Below are 22,838 nucleotides of genomic sequence, written 5' to 3'. Positions count from 1 at the left end.
GAAAATAAAATATCAGACCTGATTAAAAAACCAGGGCGGGCCGTGGACCGGACACACCGTTGGAGAAAGTAATTTATCAGGTAAACATAAATTCTGTTTTCTCCAACATAGGTGTGTCCGGTCCACGGCGTCATCCTTACTTGTGGGAACCAATACCAAAGCTTTAGGACACGGATGAAGGGAGGGAGCAAATCAGGTCACCTAAATGGAAGGCACCACGGCTTGCAAAACCTTTCTCCCAAAAATAGCCTCAGAAGAAGCAAAAGTATCAAACTTGTAAAATTTGGTAAAAGTGTGCAGTGAAGACCAAGTCGCTGCCCTACATATCTGATCAACAGAAGCCTCGTTCTTGAAGGCCCATGTGGAAGCCACAGCCCTAGTGGAATGAGCTGTGATTATTTCGGGAGGCTGCCGTCCGGCAGTCTCGTAAGCCAATCTGATGATGCTTTTAATCCAAAAAGAGAGAGAGGTAGAAGTTGCTTTTTGACCTCTCCTTTTACCGGAATAAACAACAAACAAGGAAGATGTTTGTCTAAAATCCTTTGTAGCATCTAAATAGAATTTTAGAGCGCGAACAACATCCAAATTGTGCAACAAACGTTCCTTCTTCGAAACTGGTTTCGGACACAGAGAAGGTACGATAATCTCCTGGTTAATGTTTTTGTTAGAAACAACTTTTGGAAGAAAACCAGGTTTAGTACGTAAAACCACCTTATCTGCATGAAACACCAGATAAGGAGGAGAACACTGCAGAGCAGATAATTCTGAAACTCTTCGAGCAGAAGAAATTGCAACCAAAAACAAAACTTTCCAAGATAATAACTTAATATCAACGGAATGTAAGGGTTCAAACGGAACCCCCTGAAGAACTGAAAGAACTAAGTTGAGACTCCAAGGAGGAGTCCAAGGTTTGTAAACAGGCTTGATTCTGACCAGAGCCTGAACAAAGGCTTGAACATCTGGCACAGCTGCCAGCTTTTTGTGAAGTAACACAGACAAGGCAGAAATCTGTCCCTTCAGGGAACTTGCAGATAATCCTTTTTCCAATCCTTCTTGAAGGAAGGATAGAATCTTAGGAATCTTAACCTTGTCCCAAGGAAATCCTTTAGATTCACACCAACAGATATATTTTTTCCAAATTTTGTGGTAAATCTTTCTAGTTACAGGCTTTCTGGCCTGAACAAGAGTATCGATAACAGAATCTGAGAACCCTCGCTTCGATAAGATCAAGCGTTCAATCTCCAAGCAGTCAGCTGGAGTGAGACCAGATTCGGATGTTCGAACGGACCCTGAACAAGAAGGTCTCGTCTCAAAGGTAGCTTCCATGGTGGAGCCGATGACATATTCACCAGATCTGCATACCAAGTCCTGCGTGGCCACGCAGGAGCTATCAAGATCACCGACGCCCTCTCCTGATTGATCCTGGCTACCAGCCTGGGGATGAGAGGAAACGGCGGGAACACATAAGCTAGTTTGAAGGTCCAAGGTGCTACTAGTGCATCCACTAGAGCCGCCTTGGGATCCCTGGATCTGGACCCGTAGCAAGGAACTTTGAAGTTCTGACGAGAGGCCATCAGATCCATGTCTGGAATGCCCCACAGTTGAGTGACTTGGGCAAAGATTTCCGGATGGAGTTCCCACTCCCCCGGATGCAATGTCTGACGACTCAGAAAATCCGCTTCCCAATTTTCCACTCCTGGGATGTGGATAGCAGACAGGTGGCAGGAGTGAGACTCCGCCCATAGAATGATTTTGGTCACTTCTTCCATCGCTAGGGAACTCCTTGTTCCCCCCTGATGGTTGATGTACGCAACAGTTGTCATGTTGTCTGATTGAAACCGTATGAACTTGGCCCTCGCTAGCTGAGGCCAAGCTTTGAGAGCATTGAATATCGCTCTCAGTTCCAGAATATTTATAGGTAGAAGAGATTCTTCCCGAGACCAAAGACCCTGAGCTTTCAGGGATCCCCAGACCGCGCCCCAGTCCATCAGACTGGCGTCGGTCGTGACAATGACCCACTCTGGTCTGGTAATGCTTGTCCAGGAATGCGAACCTTAGGAACCGATGATGTTCCTTGTGGATAGGAATATGTAGATACGCATCCTTTAAATCCACCGTGGTCATGAATTGACCTTCCTGGATGGAAGGAAGAATTGTTCGAATGGTTTCCATCTTGAACGATGGAACCTTGAGAAACTTGTTCAAGATCTTGAGATCTAAGATTGGTCTGAACGTTCCCTCTTTTTTGGGAACTATGAACAGATTGGAGTAGAACCCCATCCCTTGTTCTTCTAATGGAACAGGATGAATCACTCCCATTTTTAACAGGTCTTCTACACAATGTAAGAATGCCTGTCTTTTTATGTGGTCTGAAGACAACTGAGACCTGTGGAACCTCCCCCTTGGGGGAAGCCCCTTGAACTCCAGAAAATAACCTTGGGAGACTATTTCTAGCGCCCAAGGATCCAGAACATCTCTTGCCCAAGCCTGAGCGAAGAGAGAGAGTCTGCCCCCCACCAGATCCGGTCCCGGATCGGGGGCCAACATTTCATGCTGTCTTGGTAGCAGTGGCAGGTTTCTTGGCCTGCTTTCCCTTGTTCCAGCCTTGCATTGGTCTCCAAGCTGGCTTGGCTTGAGAAGTATTACCCTCTTGCTTAGAGGACGTAGCACTTTGGGCTGGTCCGTTTCTACGAAAGGGACGAAAATTAGGTTTATTTTTGGCCTTGAAAGGCCGATCCTGAGGAAGGGCGTGGCCCTTACCCCCAGTGATATCAGAGATAATCTCTTTCAAGTCAGGGCCAAACAGCGTTTTCCCCTTGAAAGGAATGTTAAGTAGCTTGTTCTTGGAAGACGCATCAGCTGACCAAGATTTCAACCAAAGCGCTCTGCGCGCCACAATAGCAAACCCAGAATTCTTAGCCGCTAACCTAGCCAATTGCAAAGTGGCGTCTAAGGTGAAAGAATTAGCCAATTTGAGAGCATTGATTCTGTCCATAATCTCCTCATAAGGAGGAGAATCACTATCGACCGCCTTTACCAGCTCATCGAACCAGAAACACGCGGCTGTAGCGACAGGGACAATGCATGAAATTGGTTGTAGAAGGTAACCCTGCTGAACAAACATCTTTTTAAGTAAACCTTCTAATTTTTTATCCATAGGATCTTTGAAAGCGCAACTATCTTCTATGGGTATAGTGGTGCGTTTGTTTAAGGTGGAAACCGCTCCCTCGACCTTGGGGACTGTCTGCCATAAGTCCTTTCTGGGGTCGACCATAGGAAACAATTTTTTAAATATGGGGGGAGGGACGAAAGGAATACCGGGCCTTTCCCATTCTTTATTTACAATGTCCGCCACCCGCTTGGGTATAGGAAAAGCTTCTGGGAGCCCCGGGACCTCTAGGAACTTGTCCATTTTACATAGTTTCTCTGGGATGACCAACTTGTCACAATCATCCAGAGTGGATAATACCTCCTTAAGCAGAATGCGGAGATGTTCCAACTTAAATTTAAACGTAATCACATCAGGTTCAGCTTGTTGAGAAATGTTCCCTGAATCAGTAATTTCTCCCTCAGACAAAACCTCCCTGGCCCCATCAGACTGGTTTAGGGGCCCTTCAGAACCATTATTATCAGCGTCGTCATGCTCTTCAGTATCTAAAACAGAGCAGTCGCGCTTACGCTGATAAGTGTTCATTTTGGCTAAAATGTTTTTGACAGAATTATCCATTACAGCCGTTAATTGTTGCATAGTAAGGAGTATTGGCGCGCTAGATGTACTAGGGGCCTCCTGAGTGGGCAAGACTCGTGTAGACGAAGGAGGGAATGATGCAGTACCATGCTTACTCCCCTCACTTGAGGAATCATCTTGGGCATCATTGTCATTGTCACATAAATCACATTTATTTAAATGAGAAGGAACTCTGGCTTCCCCACATTCAGAACACAGTCTATCTGGTAGTTCAGACATGTTAAACAGGCATAAACTTGATAACAAAGTACAAAAAACATTTTAAAATAAAACCGTTACTGTCACTTTAAATTTTAAACTGAACACACTTTATTACTGCAATTGCGAAAAAATATGAAGGAATTGTTCAAAATTCACCAAAATTTCACCACAGTGTCTTAAAGCCTTAAAAGTATTGCACACCAAATTTGGAAGCTTTAACCCTTAAAATAACGGAACCTGAGCCGTTTTTAACTTTAACCCCTTTACAGTCCCTGGTATATGCTTTGCTGAGACCCAACCAAGCCCAAAGGGGAATACGATACCAAATGACGCCTTCAGAAAGTCTTTTCTAGGTATCAGAGCTCCTCACACATGCGACTGCATGTCATGCCTCTCAAAAACAAGTGCGCAACACCGGCGCGAAAATGAGGCTCTGCCTATGATTTGGGAAAGCCCCTAAAGAATAAGGTGTCTAAAACAGTGCCTGCCGATATAATCTTATCAAAATACCCAGATTAAATGATTCCTCAAGGCTAAATATGTGTTAATAATGAATCGATTTAGCCCAGAAAAAGTCTACAGTCTTGTGAAGCCCTTATTTACTATCTTAATAAACATGGCTTACCGGATCCCATAGGGAAAATGACAGCTTCCAGCATTACATCGTCTTGTTAGAATGTGTCATACCTCAAGCAGCAAGAGACTGCTCACTGTTCCCCCAACTGAAGTTAATTGCTCTCAACAGTCCTGTGTGGAACAGCCATGGATTTTAGTGACGGATGCTAAAATCATTTTCCTCATACAAACAGAAATCTTCATCTCTTTTCTGTTTCTGAGTAAATAGTACATACCAGCACTATTTTAAAATAACAAACTCTTGATTGAATAATAAAAACTACAGTTAAACACTAAAAAACTCTAAGCCATCTCCGTGGAGATGTTGCCTGTACAACGGCAAAGAGAATGACTGGGGTAGGCGGAGCCTAGGAGGGATCATGTGACCAGCTTTGCTGGGCTCTTTGCCATTTCCTGTTGGGGAAGAGAATATCCCACAAGTAAGGATGACGCCGTGGACCGGACACACCTATGTTGGAGAAAAGGAGGTAGATAGAATAATAAAATTTAATGTACAATAATAGTATACAATATAGTGCCGGCACTAATTAAAACAATATGATAATATCGAACATATAATAAAATAGCATGTAAAACAATTAGCGGTGCAAGAATGTAATATATAAACTACGATAGTAAATCACAGCTATGGAAATAGTAATCCAGGATAAAAGGCTGGCTTGCTGGATAATTATAACAGCGTGTGGCTAGCTTGCTGAATAATTATAGCAGCGTGTAGCTGCAGGTGTGTCCGTATTGGATATAGAGCAAAGTTCTCAAATTGGGTATACAAGTTACCGTCTCTGAAGTGTATATAGTTGTCCGTTGTTTTTGAGCTCCGTGACTTTTATGCAGAGTGATTCTCCTGATATAAATGTAACCAGAAAAGATTTTTAAAGGTCACGGTGTGTAGTAATTTCTTCTGTGCTTCTGTAGCTTCCTTGAATAATGGTTAAAGTAGCAGGGGTAGGGGTAGGTCCTGGGACCGAGGTATTATCTAACTACTGATGATATGTCCCACAGCTATACCAACGAGTCCTATTACCCTTACCAAAAAGAGAATCGGGAGCTTGTTTGAGACTCCAGGAGTACTTAGATACTCGTGAGACAGACACAGGTGGTAAACAGATCATGGGTCGGAATATTAAGCATGTATCCACCACTCTAGTATGATGAGAGGGATATTGCACCGTACCTACTGTAACCACTATGTATCAAAAGTTAGAATAGGAGGTAGACGAGCAAATCCACGCGTTTCAGCCCCGTAGGCCTTTATCAAGATGCTCGTTCTGTTGTAATCCAAGTTTAAATACATATAGGATCTTCCTTATTGGTTGAAAGGTTTCCTCCTTAGTAGGTGTGTTTTCCAATCAGATTCACAGGTGTATTTGGTGCCGTTCAGGTTTAATACCGTAATCTTGTGTTAGGTAATTGCCATTTAAATGCAGACATTTTTTAGGCTGTTTATGATCGGTATATTCAAAGAAATAGCATCTCATTTAAATGGCAATTACCTAACACAAGATTACGGTATTAAACCTGAACGGCACCTACTAAGGAGGAAACCTTTCAACCAATAAGGAAGATCCTATATGTATTTAAACCTGGATTACAACAGAACGAGCATCTTGATAAAGGCCTACGGGGCTGAAACGCGTAGATTTGCTCGTCTACCTCCTATTCTAACTTTTGATACATAGTGGTTACAGTAGGTACGGTGCAATATCCCTCATCATACTAGAGTGGTGGATACATGCTTAATATTCCGACCCATGATCTGTTTACCACCTGTGTCTGTCTCACGAGTATCTAAGTACTCCTGGAGTCTCAAACAAGCTCCCGATTCTCTTTTTGGTAAGGGTAATAGGACTCATTGGTATAGCTGTGGGACATCATATCAGTAGTTAGCTAATACCTCGGTCCCAGGACCTACCCCTACCCCTGCTACTTTAACCATTATCCAAGGAAGCTACAGAAGCACAGAAGAAATTACTACACACCGTGACCTTTAAAAATCTTTTCTGGTTACATTTATATCAGGAGAATCACTCTGCATAAAAGTCACGGAGCTCAAAAACAACGGACAACTATATACACTTCAGAGACGGTAACTTGTATACCCAATTTGAGAACTTTGCTCTATATCCAATACGGACACACCTGCAGCTACACGCTGCTATAATTATTCAGCAAGCTAGCCACACGCTGTTATAATTATCCAGCAAGCCAGCCTTTTATCCTGGATTACTATCTCCATAGCTGTGATTTACTATCGTAGTTTATATATTACATTCTTGCACCGCTAATTGTTTTACATGCTATTTTATTATATGTTCGATATTATCATATTGTTTTAACTAGTGCCGGCACTATATTGTATACTATTATTGTACATTAAATTTTATTATTCTATCGATATTCTATCTACCTCCTTTTTACATCACTTACTATATTGTATACATTGGTAGATACCGCATATATACCGCAAATTAAATAGCAGCCCGTTGTAAATAGTTTAAAATGGTATTCTCTATTTGAATCATGGGTTTTTATGTTTCTTTAAGCTGCAACTACATCCTGTAGGGAACCCTCCTCGCACACCTCCCTGATCCCCCACAAACCACTCTATAAATTCTACACATTCCAGAACTAAATTACAGGAACGTCAGGCAAAATAAAAGATGCACGTGCATTGCAAAGTTTTAAACTGACATTAAAGTCAAGGCTAAAATGTTATGATTCAGATAGAGAATGTAATATTAAACAAGTTGCTTCTTTCTCTTGATATCTTTTGCTGAAGAGAAAACCTAGGTAGGCTCAGGAGAAGCATTGCACTGCAGGGGTCAGCAACCTTCGGCTCCCAGATGTTTTGTAACTACATTTCCCATGATGCTCAGATAGCCTAAAGAGTGTCTCAGCATCGTGGGAAATGTAGTTCCAAAACATCTGGGAGCCGAAGGTTGCTGACCCCTGCACTAAAGGAAGCTAGCGGAACACATTCAGTTGGCCAATCACAACAGGCATATATGTGCAGCCACCAATCAACTGCTAGCTCCCAGTAGTGCATTGCTGCTTCTGAGCTTAGAAATTACATGCTCAATGTAAACCATAAAGTTTAGTTTTGGCTTTACTGACCTCTTAACTAAATGTGGGGGTAATGCAATTTTGAGTTTAATGTATCTTTAACGGACAATGTACTTTTAACATAAATTTTGCTTTGTTATCTTGGTATTCTTAGTTAAAAGCTAAACCTAGGTAGGCTCAAATTTCTAAAACCTTGAAGCTGCCTCTTAAAGGACCACTCGATGCAGTAGAATTGCATAATTAACAGGTGCATAATAAAAAGACAATGCAATCACACCTACTCTGAATTTCAAATAAGCAGTAGATTTTTTTTTCTGACAACTATTTTTTCCTCACATTTTTCATCCCCCTGTATCATGTGATAGCCATCAGCCCGCCAATTATAAACTAGTATACGTATACCCTGTGAGCTTGTGCACATGTTCAGTAGGAACTTGTTCCCCAGAAAGTGTGAATATAAAAAGATTGAGCAAAATTTGATAATAGAAGTAAATTTGAAGGTGTCTTAAAACTGCATGTTATTTTCGAATCATAAAAGTTTGTTTTGACTTGAGTGTCCCTTTAAACAAATGCATTTGACAGTTTTTCACAGCTAGAGGGTGTTCATGTAAGTCATGTCGATAACATTGTGCTCACACCTGTGAAGTTATTTAAGAGTCAGCACTGATTGCCTGAAATGCAAGTCTGTCAAAAGATTTGAGCTAAGGAGACAGCCTGGAGAGGCTTAGATACAATGTAATCACAGAGGTAAAAAGTATATTAACATATCGGTGTTGGTTATGCAAAACTGGGGAAAGGCAAATAAGGATTATCTATGTTTTTAAACAATAACATTTTTGGTGTTTACCGTCCCTTTATGCGAGTGGTTAGCTTGAGACAAGAAAAAAAAAAAAAAAAGGAGAGAGACTTAGAGAACAAATTTAAAGGGACAGTATACACCAATTTTCATATAACTGAATTTAATAGACACTACTATAAAGAATAATATGCACAGATACGGATATAAAAATCCAGTATACAACTGTGTAAAACATACTTAGAAGCTCCCAGTTTAACTGTTAAAAAGGTAGCAAGAACACCCACTTTAAGTGGGAAATAACAGACAACCCCCCCCTCCCCTGCATATTAAAATACTCTACACAAACAGGAGTAAGCTAATGTAGGTATACCTCGGTATTCTAAAACTTTGGGGCTTGGTTAAGAGTCTGAAAATCAGAGCAATGTTATTTAAAAATAACCAAAACTATACTTTGTTTTTTAAAAAACCCTGTATGGGCTATATAAATGGATTATCTACAAACCAGTTATGCAAAGAAAAATCTAGTGTATAATGTCCCTTTAAGTCCCTACACAGCACCATTTTGTGTAAGGACATTGGCAGGTGACATCAGTGGGTCCAAATTCAAACTACCAAAAAAAAAAAAAACACATAATGAAGGGGGAAAATGCAGTGCTGCAGATTTGCAAAGTATACCAATGCTCAAATCCTAGGGAATATCTTAAAAATATAAAATGGAAATGCATAGTGTCTTGAGGACAGAATAAAATAAGAATCAGTGGCAGGAAGAGACGACTTCTATTTACCCGATTGTTGTCAAGTGCTACTAAGGAAAGCAAAAATATATAGCTAGAGTTTGATTGGTGTTCTACTAAACTAAGGGGCCTGCTTATTTTATCATCACAATATAACTAAAAACACAACTTTATTATAGCATATGTATGTAGTTACCTTAATACTTAATGCCAGTAATTCACCATGCCACTTTATAAAAATGCATTGAAATCTTCTGTTTTTATTTTTAACTAAAAGTCCTCTTTAGCTAGTGCCCCCAGCTATCCCCCTGGACATCAGGTCTTGACTGATGTAAATAGCATGAAAATGGAATTTGTATTGTTAGTATTGGTTTATAAACTTTATACAATTGAAGGGGTTAAACACATTGTAGACATACTGCTTGGGACCCACAGAGCACTGCTGTTCCTGGGCGGAGACTATTAAACATATTTGTTTTGGAGGCCAAGCAAAAACAGACCATTCAGCACTAAGTTGTATTCAATTTCAGATATTATCAATCTATTATCCGTTGTCACTATCACCCACGAGGGTCTGCGGAAACCTGTCCCTTGGGACAGATGATCCGGCGATAACCACCAAAGAAGAGAGTCTCTGGTCTCTTGATCCAGATTTATCAGAGGAGATAAATTTGCATAGTCCCCATTCCACTGTCTGAGCATGCACAGTTGCAGTGGTCTGAGATGAAACAGAGCAAACGGAATGATGTCTATTGCCGCCACCATCAATCCAATTACCTCCATACACTGAGCCACTGATGGCCGAGGATTGGACTAAAGGGCTCGACATGTATTTAGAATTTTTGACTTTCTGACCTCCGTCAGAAATATTTTCATGTCTATAGAATCTATCAGAGTTCCCAAGAAGGGAACCCTTGTCCGTGGAATTAGTGAACTCTTTTCTAGATTCACCTTCCACCCGTGAGTTCTCAGAAAGGACAACACTGTGTCTGTATGAGATGTTGTCAGATGATAAGTTGACGCAAAATATCGTCCAGATAAGGCGCCACTGCTATGCCCCACGGCCTGAGAACTGCCAGAAGGGAGCCTAGAACCTTCGTGAAGATCCTGGGTGCTGTGGCCAACCCGAAGGGAAGAGCCACGAACTGAAAATGTTTGTCCAGGAAGGCAAACCTTAGGAACTGATGATGATCCTTGTGGATAGGAATATGAAGGTATGCATCCTTCAAGTCCACGGTGGTCATATTGACCCTCCTGGATCATTGGTAAAATTGTTCGGATGGTCTCCATCTTGAAGGATGGAACTCTGAGAAACTTGTTTAGACTCTTGAGGTCTAAAATAGGTCTGAACGTTCCCTCTTTTTTTGGGAACCACGAAAAGATTTAAGTAAAATCCCTGTCCCTGTTCTAATCTTGGAATGGGACAAATTACTCCCATAGTAGAGAGGTCTTTTACACAACGTAAGAACGCTTCTCTTTTTATCTTGTCTACAGACAATCGTGAAAGAAGAAATCTCCCTCTTGGGAGAAAATATTTGAATTCCAGTTGATACCCGTTGGTCACGATTTCCAGTGCCCAGGGTTCCTGAACATCTCTTACCCAAGCCTGCGTAAAGAAAGAAAGTCAGCCCCCTACTAGATCCGGTTCCGGATCGGGGGCCGCCCCTTCATGTTGTCTTTGTAGCACCAGTGGGCTTCTTGGGTTGCTTACCCTTGTTCCAAGCCTGGTTGGGTCTCAAGACGGACTTGGCCTGAGAAAAATTCCCTTCCTGCTTTGTGGAGGAAAAGGAAGAAGAGGGTACTCCTTTAAAATTCTGAAAGGAACGAAAATTATTTTGTTTACCCCTCATCTTAAAAGACTTATCCTGAGGTAGAGCGTGACCTTTACCTCCAGTAATGTTAGAAATGATTTCCTTCAACTCAGGCCCGAATAGGGTCTTACCCTTGAAAGGAATAGCTAAGAGCTTTGATTTAGATGACACATCAGCAGGCCACGATTTTAACCATAACGCTCTACGCGCTAAAATGGCAAATCCTGCATTTTTCGCCGCCAACTTAGCAATTTGAAAGGCGGCATCTCTAATAAAAGAATTAGCTAGCTTGAGAGTCTTAATTCTATCTAAAATGTCCTCTAAAGGGGTCTCAACCTTAAGAGACTCTTCTAGAGCATCAAACCAGAAATCCGCTGCAGTAGTAACTGGAACAATGCAGGCTGTTGGTTGTAAAAGGAAACCCTGATGAATAAATAATATCTTTAGAAGACCCTCTAACTTCTTATCCATAGGGTCTTTAAAAGCACAACTGTCCTCAATAGGAATAGTTGTACGCTTAACCAGGGTAGATATAGCTCCCTCCACCTTAGGGACAGTTTGCCAAGAGTCCCGAATGGTGACTGATATGGGATACATTTTCTTGAAATTAGGAGGAGGAGAGAACGGTATACCCGGTCTGTCCCACTCCTTTATAATCTCTGAGATTCTATTAGGAACCGGAAAAACATTAGTGTAAGCTGGTACTTCCAGATATTTGTCTATTTTACACAATTTCTCTGGTGGTACCATAATAGGGTCACAGTCATCCAGAGTTGCTAAAACCTCCCTAAGTAACAGGCGGAGGTGTTCCAGCTTAAATTTAAAGGAGATGACGTCCGAATCTGTCTAAGGTAACACACTTCCCAATTCCGAAAGTTCTCCCTCAGACAAAAGTTCCCTGACCCCCAACTCAGACCCCTGTGAGGGTACATCGGAAATAGCCAACAAAGCATCAGAGGACTCAGTATTTACGTTGATTCCTGTCCTACTGCGTTTACCCTGTAACACTGATAGTTTAGATAATACCTCAGTAAGGGTAGTTGACATAACTGCAGCCATATCCTGCAGAGTAAAAGAATTAGACGCGGTTAAGGAACCCGGCATCGCTTGGGTGGGCGTTAAAGGTTGTGACGCTTGGGGAGAATTAGGCGGCATATCCTGATTCTCTTCAGACTGAGAATCATCCTTAGGCACACTTTCTTTACATAATATATGCTTTTTACATTGTAAGGCTCTTTCAGTACAAGAGGTACACAAAGTAAGAGGGGGATCCACAATGGCCTCTAAACACATAGAACAAGGAGTTTCCTCAAGTTCAGACATGTTAAACAGACTAGCAATAGCCACAATAGTCGTTAAAAACCTTATTTACTGATTCAAAACATTTTTTGAAAAAAAACTTACCGCGCCTTTAAGAAATAAAAGCGCAACAATTTTTCTGTACTGCACCAAAAACTATTTTTATCACTAACAAATCATTAAAAACAGTTCAATTTTGCCAAAAATTATTGCACCCTTTAAGTAAAGGTTAAATCACCCTTTAAAGAGACATTTTATATCGAAAATAAACTTTAACAAAAAAAACAGCCCCTGCACCTCGCCACAGCTCTGCTGTGGCGCCTACCTGCCCTCAGGGTACACAAGATTGACTCGACAACGATCCGGTGACTGAAAATCAACTTTAGGCCCCACCGGAGATAATGCCTGCTGCCTTCTAGTGAAGAGAAAACTGCGCGTCTGAGCGTGCAAAGTAGGCCTCGCCCACCGTGGGCGTCGCACTCACAGACTCCATAACCGCACGGGAAGCGTTTTTAACAAGCCATGTGGCCCCCTTCACACACACTTAATGTTTATGCCAAGTAATAAAAAATATATAAAGTGTCACAGCTGCCTCTCTCCCTGAGACAATCTCATGCTGTCTTTGTAGCCCAGTGTCAATCCCCTGTTGAAGTACCTAAGCATGGTAGTTCAATATGTACATAATACAGTAATTTCAGTAACACCATAATCAATACCGGTCTACTGTTTACCGATTCCCTTACAGGGAAATAATGTCAGCCAGTTCTGATATACCAAGTCTCCTCAGAAATAAAAGACTGAACATACCTCAATACTGCTTGTAGCATGACACCATTCTCCACACTGAAGATTTCTCTTGCACTACCTTCAGAAGCTCTGTGGGAACCAGAATGGATCTTAGTAACATCTGCTAAGATCATCAACCTCAGGGTAGAAAAAAGATCTCTTCATTTCCAGACTGATGATATCCCCCTGAGGAAAATAGTACTCACCGGTACCATTTTAAAATAAAAAACTTCTTGATTGAAGTATCTAAAACTAACACCTCACTTTACCTCTTCCTATTACTAACACAGGCAAAGAGAATGACTGGAGGTGGAGGGAAGGGAGGAGCTATATATACAGCTCTGCTGTGGTGCTCTTTGCCACTTCCTGTTAGCAGGAGGATAAATCCCACAAGGATGAAATCCGTGGACTTGTCATATCTTGTAGAAGAAAGGGGTGCCTCATAGTGTAACCATCTGAGGATGTATACGTATACTAGATGAATAAAAAAAGAACAGAGAGAGGGCGTTGTGAAAAGTTGTTTATCAATAAATGTTTTAACTTTTCATATCCCCTGCCATTTATTGGCTCCTTGGGTGTGCGCTCACCCTTTCTCTCAGACAATTGATGCGAGGATCCAGCTTTGCTTTGGGCCAGCATTTGATGAGGTTCCATAGAGTTGAATGACACCTGCCAAGTATCACACACACACCCTTTCCAGATATTTAGTGTCTTCTGGAGAGAGTCTGTGCTGAGGTTTCAGCCTTCAAATACCTTGTGTCCATAAGTACCATCACACTTGTGAGTTTATTTTTATTCATCTAGTATACACACACATCCTCAGATGGTTACCTTATGAGGCGCCCCTTTTTGTCTTCTTGGTTTTCAGATTGACACTTTCACCTGTTGCTTCAAGTGGAGCTGCCTCTCGTATAACGTGGATGTATTTATAGGCTAACTTGACTTAATCGTAATATTCCATGTTATTATTTCTTGCGACACATTAGTGATATCACTTACCATTTTCCAGTACTACAGTATTGTAGTATTAAGTGGAGCTAGTGTGCCAACTATAGATATATATCTTTATTTTCAATTGCTAAATGTTGATTAACATTGACTTTCCATTTAAAGGAGCACTAATGTAAATTTATCTCCCCTTTAATGAGTTCCCAATAATCGATTGTACCTAATGAAGTTTACTACATGGTTTATAAATAGCTAATTTACCTTTATATTGTCATTTGAAATAGATGCTTTTAGCTGTACAAACCATTAACTATACTGAAAATGTCAATAATGCAGTACTGGCTATAGTAAACAAAAAGACATGAGCAGAAATCAACCTATAAGTACTAATGGGAACCCAGACGATTTAAAAAGGGTGTTCATGCACTGGCTTCAAGTACAATAAAATCTTAAAGGGACAAAGAACCCAAATTTTTTCGTTTGTGATTCAGAAAGAGCATGCAATTTTAAGCAACTTTCTAATTTACTCCTATTATCAAATTTTCTTCATTCTCTTGGTATCTTTATTTGAAATGCAAGAATGTAAGTTTAGATGCTGGCCCATTTTTGCTGAACAACTTGGGTTGTTCTTGCTAATTGGTGGATAAATTCACCCACCAATAAACAAGTGCTGTCCAGTGTACTAAACCAAGAAAATAGCTTACATGCCTTTTTCAAATAAAGATAGCAAGAGAACAAAGAAAAATTGATAATAGGAGTAAATTAGAAAGTTGCTTAAAAGTGCATGCTCTATCTGAATCATGAAAGTAAAAATTTGGGTTCAGTGTCCCTTTAACTATGTGACTGAGTGCTTTGTCCCTTTAATACCCATCACTAGTGCTCTATTTGGGTCTTCCACTGAGCCTGTAAGTCTTACCTATGAAAATGATAGATGGTTGTAGTTCTCTAGCCACTGAAAAGAGAGCACGCACCAGCTTTTCCCCTTCTCCTACCTAAAAAGGTGGTCAAGAAGAAAACAAAAACCATTAAAGCAAAATCACTTAATGTTTTAAGCCACACAGTTTTATTATGGTCTATGCATTTAAACACAAAAGAATACATTTTCTTATATGTAGTAAAATATCTGGAGGCTCTTTTAAAATACCTTATATAAATGCGTTAAACTATATTTTACAGATACAATATGTACTCATGCTATTAAATCACTAGTCTAGTACTAGTAAGGGATATGCCTTGCTGCTACCTAGAGTCGGTAAACATACATTGATATTTTCAGGGGCATTCCCTTCCTGTTTGCTTTGGTACACATTTGGTCAAGGTAGGTCCTATATGGATAGAGAGGGAAAAAAAAGGACCGTACCCAAGACATAGCTGTGGGATACAAGCCAGGAATAATAAAACAAAAACACAATTTATGCTTACCTGATAAATTTATTTCTCTTGTGGTGTATCCAGTCCACGGATCATCCATTACTTGTGGGATATTCTCATTCCCAACAGGAAGTTGCAAGAGGACACCCACAGCAGAGCTGCTATATAGCTCCTCCCCTAACTGCCATATCCAGTCATTCGACCGAAAACACGCAGAGAAAGGAGAAACCATAGGGTGCAGTGGTGACTGTAGTTTAAATGAAAAAAATTACCTGCCTTAAAATGACAGGGCGGGCCGTGGACTGGATACACCACAAGAGAAATAAATTTATCAGGTAAGCATAAATTGTGTTCTCTTGTAAGGTGTATCCAGTCCACGGATCATCCATTACTTGTGGGATACCAATACCAAAGCTAAAGTACACGGATGAAGGGAGGGACAAGGCAGGTACTTAAACGGAAGGTACCACTGCCTGTAAAACCTTTCTCCCAAAAATAGCCTCCAAAGAAGCAAAAGTATCAAATTTGTAGAATTTTGAAAAAGTATGAAGCGAAGACCAAGTCGCTCCTCATTTTTAAAGGCCCAAGTGGAAGCTACAGCTCTAGTATAATGAGCTGTAATCCTTTCAGGAGGCTGCTGGCCAGCAGTCTCATAGGCTAAGCGGATTATGCTTCTAAGCTAAAAAGAAAGAGAGGTTGCCGAAGCCTTTTGACCTCTCCTCTGTCCAGAGTAGACAACAAACAAAGCAGATGTTTGACGAAAATCTTAGTAGCTTGTAAGTAAAACTTTAAGCACGAACCACGTCCAGATTGTGTAATAGACGTTCCTTCTTTGAAGAAGGATTTGGACACAAGGATGGAACAACAATCTCTTGATTGATATTCTTGTTAGAAACCACCTTAGGTAAAAACCCAGGTTTGGAACGCAGGACTACCTTATCCGTATGGAAGATCAGATAAGGAGAATCACATTGTAAAGCAGATAACTCGGAGACTCTACGAGCCGAGGAAATAGCTACCAAAAACAGAACTTTCCAAGATAAAAGTTTGATGTATGGAATGAAGAAGTTTAAACGGAACTCCTTGAAGAACCTAAAGAACCAAATTTAAGCTCCATGGGGTAGCAACAGGTTTAAACACAGGCTTGACTCTAACCAAAGCCTGATAAAATGCCTGAACGTCTGGAACATCTGCCAGACGCTTGTGCAAAAGAATAGACAGAGCAGAAATCTGTCCTTTTAAGGAACTAGCTGACAATCCTTTTTCCAAACCATCTTGGAGAAAAGATAATATCCTGGGAATCCTGACCTTACTCCATGAGTAACCCTTGGATTCACACCAATAAAGATATGTACGCCATATTTTATGGTAAATTTTCCTGGTGACAGGCTTTCGTGCCTGTATTAAGGTATCAATGACTGACTCGGAGAAGCCACGCTTTAATAAAATCAAGCGTTCAATCTCCTGGCAGTCAGTCGCAGAGAAATTAGATTTGGATGGTTGAAAGGACCCTAAAGTAGAAGGTCCTGTCTCAGAGACAGAGTCCATAGTGGAAAGGATGACATGTCCACCAGATCTGCATACCAAGTCCTGCGTGGCCACGCAGGCACTATCAAAATCACTGATGCTCTCTCCTGCTTGACCTTGGCAATCAGTCGAGGGAGCAGAGGAAACGGTGGAAACACATAAGCCAGGTTGAAAGACCAGGGCGCTGCTAGAGCATCTATTAGCGTCGCCTTGGGATCCCTGGACCAGGATCCGTAACAAGGAAGCTTGGCGTTCTGGCGAGATACCATGAGATCCAGTTCTGGTTTGCCTCAACGATGAATCAATTGTGCAAACACCTCCAGATGGAGTTCCCACTCTCCCGGATGAAAAGTCTAACGACTTAAAAAAATCTGCCTCCCAGTTCTCTACACCTGGGATATGGATAGCTGATAGGTGGCAAGAGTGAGACTCTGCCCAGCGAATTATCTTTGAGACTTCTAACATCGCTAGGGAACTTCTTGTTCCCCCTTGATGGTTGATGTAAGCCACAGTCGTGATGTTGTCCGACTGAAATCCGATGTACATCAGAGTTGCTAACTGAGGCCAAGCCTGAAGAGCATTGAATATCGCTCTCAGTTCCAGAATATTTATTGGAAGGAGTGTCTCCTCCTGAGTCCACGATCCCTGAGCCTTTCAGGGAGTTCCAGACTGCACCCCAACCTAGAAGGCTGGCATCGGTTGTTAAAATTGTCCAATCTGGCCTCGAAAGGTCATACCTTTGGACAGATGGACCCGAGATAGCATGCATAGTTGCAGCGGTCTGAGATGTAGGCGTGCAAATGGCACTATATCCATTGCCGCTACCATTAAGCTGATTTCTTCCATGCACTGAGCCACCGAAGGGCGCGGAATGGAATGAAGAACACGGCAGGAATTTAGAAGCTTTGATAACCTGGACTCCGTCAGGTAAATTTTCATTTCTACAGAATCTATCAGGGTCCCTAGGAAGAAACTCTTGTGAGTGGGGATAGAGAACTCTTTTCCTCGTTCACTTTCCACCCATGCGATCTCAGAAATGCCAGTACTACGTCCGTATGAGACTTGGCAATTTGGAAGTTTGACGCCTGTATCAGGATGTCGTCTAAATAAGGGGCCACTGCTATGCCCTGCGGCCTTAGGACCGCCAGAAGCGACCCTAGAACCTTCGTAAAGATTCTTGGGGCTGTAGTTAATCCAAAGGGAAGAGCTACAAACTGGTAATGCCTGTCTAGAAAGGCAAACCTGAGAAACCGATGATGATCTTTGTTATCGGAATGTGAAGATAAGCATCCTTTAAATCCACTGTAGTCATATATTGACCCTCCTGGATCATAGGTAGGATGGTACGAATAGTTTCCATCTTGAATGAAGGAACTCTGAGGAATTTGTTTAAGATCTTTAGATCCAAAATTGGTCTGAAGGTTCCCTCTTTTTTGGGAACCACAAACAGATTTGAATAAAAACCCTGTCCCTGTTCCTCCTTTGGAACTGGATGGATCACTCCCATAACTAGGAGGTCTTGTACACAGTGTAAGAATGCCTCTCTCTTTATCTGGTGTGCAGATAATTGTGAAAGGTGAAATCTCCCTTTTGGGGGGGAAGCTTTGAAGTCCAGAAGATATCCCTGGGATATAATTTCCAACGCCCAGGGATCCTGGACATCTCTTGCCCACGCCTGGGCGAAGAGCGAAAGTCTGCCCCCTACTAGATCCGTTACCGGATAGGGGGCCTTTCCTTCATGCCGTCTTAGAGGCAGCAGCAGGCTTTTTGGCCTGCTTACCTTTGTCCCAGGTCTGGTTTGGTCTCCAGACCGTCTTGGACTGAGCAAAAGTTCCCTCTTGTTTGCATTAGAGGAAGTTGATGCCGCACTTGCCTTGAAGTTTTGAAACTTGGCCCTTGATTTGGACCTGTCCTGAGGAAGGGCATGACCTTTTCCTCCAGTGAAATCAGCAATAATCTCCTTCAAACCAGGCCCGAATAGGGTCTGCCCCTTGAAGGGAAAGTTAAGCAGCTAAGATTTTGAAGTCACGTCAGCTGACCATGATTTAAGCCATAGCGCCCTGCGCGCCTGTATAGCAAAACCAGAATTCTTAGCCGTTAGTTTAGTCAAATGAACAATGGCGTCAGAAACAAAGGAATTGGCTAGCTTAAGTGCTCTAAGCTTGCCAAGTATGTCATCCAATGGAGTCGCTACCTGTAAAGCCTCTTCCAGAGACTCAAACCAGAACGCCGCAGCAGCAGTGACAGGAGCAATGCATGCAAGGGGCTGTAGGATAAAACCTTATTGAATAAACATTTTCTTAAGGTAACCTTCTAATTTTTTATCCATTGGATCTAAAAAAGCATAACTGTCCTCGACAGGGATAGTAGTACGCTTTGCTAAAGTAGAAACTGCTCCCTCCACCTTAGGAACTGTCTGTCATAAGTCCTGTGTGGTGGCGTCTATTGGAAACATTTTTCTAAAAATAGGAGGGGAAGAGAACGTCACACCTGGTCTATCCTATTCCGTATTAATAATTTCTGTAAACCTTTTAGGTATTGGAAAAACATCAGTACACACCGGCACTGCATAGTATTTATCCAGTCTACACAATTTCTCTGGCACTGCAATTGTATCACAGTCATTCAGAGCAGCTAAAACCTCCCTGAGCAACACGCGGAGGTGTTCAAACTTAAATTTAAATGTAGAAATATCAGAATCAGGTTGCATAATCTTTTCTGAGTCAGAAACATCATCCACAGACTGAAGCTCTCCTTCCTCAGCTTCTGTATATTGTGAGGCAGTATCAGACATGGTTCTTAAAGCGTCAGTATGCTCTGCATTTCGTCTAACCCCAGAGCTATCTCGCTTACCTCTAAATTCAGGTAGTCTGGCTAATACCGCTGACAGTGTATTATCCATGACTGCCGCCATGTCTTGTAAAGTAATCGCTATGGGCGTCCTAGATGTACTTGGCACCATTTGAGCGTGAGTCCCTTGAGCGGGAGTCAAAGGATCTGACACATGGGGAGAGTTAGTCAGCATAACTTCCCCCTCGTCAGATTCCTCTGGTGATAAATTTTTTAAAGACAGAATATGATCTTTATTGCTTAAAGTGAAATCAGTACATTTGGTACACATTCAAAGAGGGGGTTCCACCATGGCTTTTAAACATAATGAACAAGGAGTTTCCTCTATGTCAGACATGTTTGTACAGACTAGCAAGCTTGGAAAACAAGTTAACAAGCAAATATAAAAAACGGTACTGTGCCTTTAAGAGAAACAAATTGTCAAAATTTGAAAAACAGTGAAAAAAAGGCAGTAAATCAAACGAAATTTTTACAGTGTATGTAATAAGTTAATAGAGCATTGCACCCACTTGCAAATGGATGATTAACCCCTTAATTCAAAAAACGGATCAAAAAAACGATAGACGTTTAACAGACACAACAAACTGCCACAGCCTGCTGTGGCCCTACCTTCCCCAATAAACGACTTTGGAAAGCCTTTGAGCCCTTTAGAGATGTCCTATAGCATACAGGGGACTCCTGAGGGAAGCTGGATGTCACAATTTGTAATTTTAACTACGCAAAAAAGCGCTAAAATAGGCCCCTCCCACTCATACTACAACAGTGGAAAGCCTCAGGAAACTGTTTCTAGGCAAAATTTAAGCCAGCCATGTGGAAAAAACTAGGCCCCAATAAAGTTTTATCACCAAAGCATATATAAAAACGATTAAACATGCCAGCAAACGTTTTATATTGCAATTTTATAAGGGTATTACCCCTGAGAGTAAGCATACCAGTCGCTATTAAATCACTGTATTCAGGCTTAACTTACATTAATCCGGTATCAGCAGCATTTTCTAGCATTTTCCATTTCTAGAAAAAATTGTAACTGCACATACCTCATAGCAGAGTAACCTGCACGCTTTTCTCCCGCTGAAGTTACCTCTCTCCTCAGACATATGTGAGAACAGCAATGGATCTTAGTTACAACCTGCTAAGATCATAGAAAACTCAGGCAGATTCTTCTTCCATTTACTGCCTGAGATAAAATAGTACAACTCCGGTACCATTTAAAATAAACTTTTGATTGAAGATAAAAAACTAACTATATTTCACCACTCTCTCTTACTACCTCCATGCGTGTTGAGAGTTGCAAGAGAATGACTGGATATGGCAGTTAGGGGAGGAGCTATATAACAGCTCTGCTGTGGGTGTCCTCTTGCAACTTCCTGTTGGGAATGAGAATATCCCACAAGTAATGGATGATGCGTGGACTGGATACACCTTACAAGAGAAATATTACATACCGAAATTAGGTGTGTCAATGAGGTACTTTATAAAAGACACTATGTTAAGCGAGTAGAAATTGGTTTATTTGCAACTATAAATTTTGTTTTCTATCATACCATTTGTGTTATATTTATATAATAGTGGGGTCAGTAGCAAAGTAACCTTTAAAAGGTGACTAGATCCTTAAAATGAATGTAAAGTTTAATGAATAAGTGCCCAGTATCTAAAACTAATCTTAAAAACAGGGGCACTTTCATTCATTAAACTTTACAATGAAGCTTCTTTTTTCAAATGCTTCCTTTTCTTTAGGGAAAACAGAACGGCGATCCTCCGCCCCCATCTCCAGCTGTAGTTAGTACAGCGATGACTAAACCGGCTCCCTCCAATCGTTCTGTGCCCCTTTGCGGTCCAGCTTGGGGGGGCCACGCAACGATTTGAGGAAGTAGGATGCGTCATCGAATGCTGTGCTAACTACAGCAGGAGATGCGAGCGGAGGATCGCCAGTCTGTTTTCCCTAAAGAAAAGTATTTGAAAAAAGAAGCTTTATTGTAAAGTTTAATGAACGAAAGTGCCCCTGTTTTTAATATTAGTTTTAGATACCGGGCACTTATTCATTAAACTTTACATTCACTTTAATACAATATAAACAAACCACATCAAAACACCACAAATTTTCAGGTGAATGTAGGTCCTTTTTAATTTAGCATGGATGGATAACAGCAATTTGGACAGTAATCTTCAGTTGGTTCCTCAAAAAGAGAAAAGGAAAAGTAGTGTGAAACTGAAAAATGTAATGATATACAGCAATACAGCTGAGCAATCCTACTCACAAGTCGCAGAGCATCAATAGCTCTAAGAATTGCACTTTTTAAGAGAAACCCAGTTTCACACGCTAATGTGTTGCTGCTTGCCTGTACACTTATACTCTAAGTGATTTGTTGTCATGTTTCTTTTGTAATCTTTTAGTAAAATCTTTGTAACCAGCACCGAAGACTACAGTGTATCCTGCATTCCCCCGAGTCTCTCTTATAAAGTCCAATTCTTAGAGCTATTGAAGCTCTGCAACACGCGAGTAGGATTGCTCAGCTGTATTACTGTATATCATTACATTTTACCGTTTCACACTACTTTACCTTTTCTCTTTTTGAGGAATTAACCTGAAGATTTCTGTCAACATTGCTGTTATCCATCTACTCTAAATTATAGAAGGACCTACATTCCCCTGAAAATTGTTGTGTTTTGATAAGGTTTGTATAGAGTGTGTTAAGGTTTTAGTCACTTTTTAATTGATTGATTTATATTATTTTTCACTTGTGTTAAGAACCTATCACTGTGTTTGACAACGTTACCTTTACCAAGGCATGGATAGAGGAATGGACACCTTGGCTAGGAAGTGCAGTCTATAAATACAGTAATGCTGTGCATTTAATCGCATGACGCAATTAATTGTAATAGGAGGCTACGCAATATCTAAATCACACGAGGCTGCAATTTTTTTTTTTAGCAAAATAAGAAGTCTGTAATTGATTCCTTAACATGTCATATCAGTCACACAAATGCTCAAGTCCAGTCACAGCACTAATTACTTCTCCAGGGGTTCTAAACAAGAAGCGACACATCTGTGTCACAGACCTAAC

The 22,838-nt window shown here is 41.2% G+C and overlaps 1 protein-coding gene across 1 annotated transcript in view; it reads right to left on the bottom strand.

Moving 5' to 3' along the window:
* Positions 1–22,838, bottom strand: part of SPAST (spastin) — a gene marked incomplete in the record, with an annotated part of 171,477 nt that overhangs the window by 38,048 nt on the left and 110,591 nt on the right. Inside the window, 1 exon segment of the mRNA XM_053710921.1 lies at positions 14,942–15,017. Coding sequence (XP_053566896.1) covers positions 14,942–15,017 — 76 coding nt within the window.

Source organism: Bombina bombina, chromosome 4, assembly GCF_027579735.1.
Source record: "Bombina bombina isolate aBomBom1 chromosome 4, aBomBom1.pri, whole genome shotgun sequence".
Taxonomy (NCBI): domain Eukaryota; kingdom Metazoa; phylum Chordata; class Amphibia; order Anura; family Bombinatoridae; genus Bombina; species Bombina bombina.
This window is presented reverse-complemented; position numbering and strand designations above follow the sequence as displayed.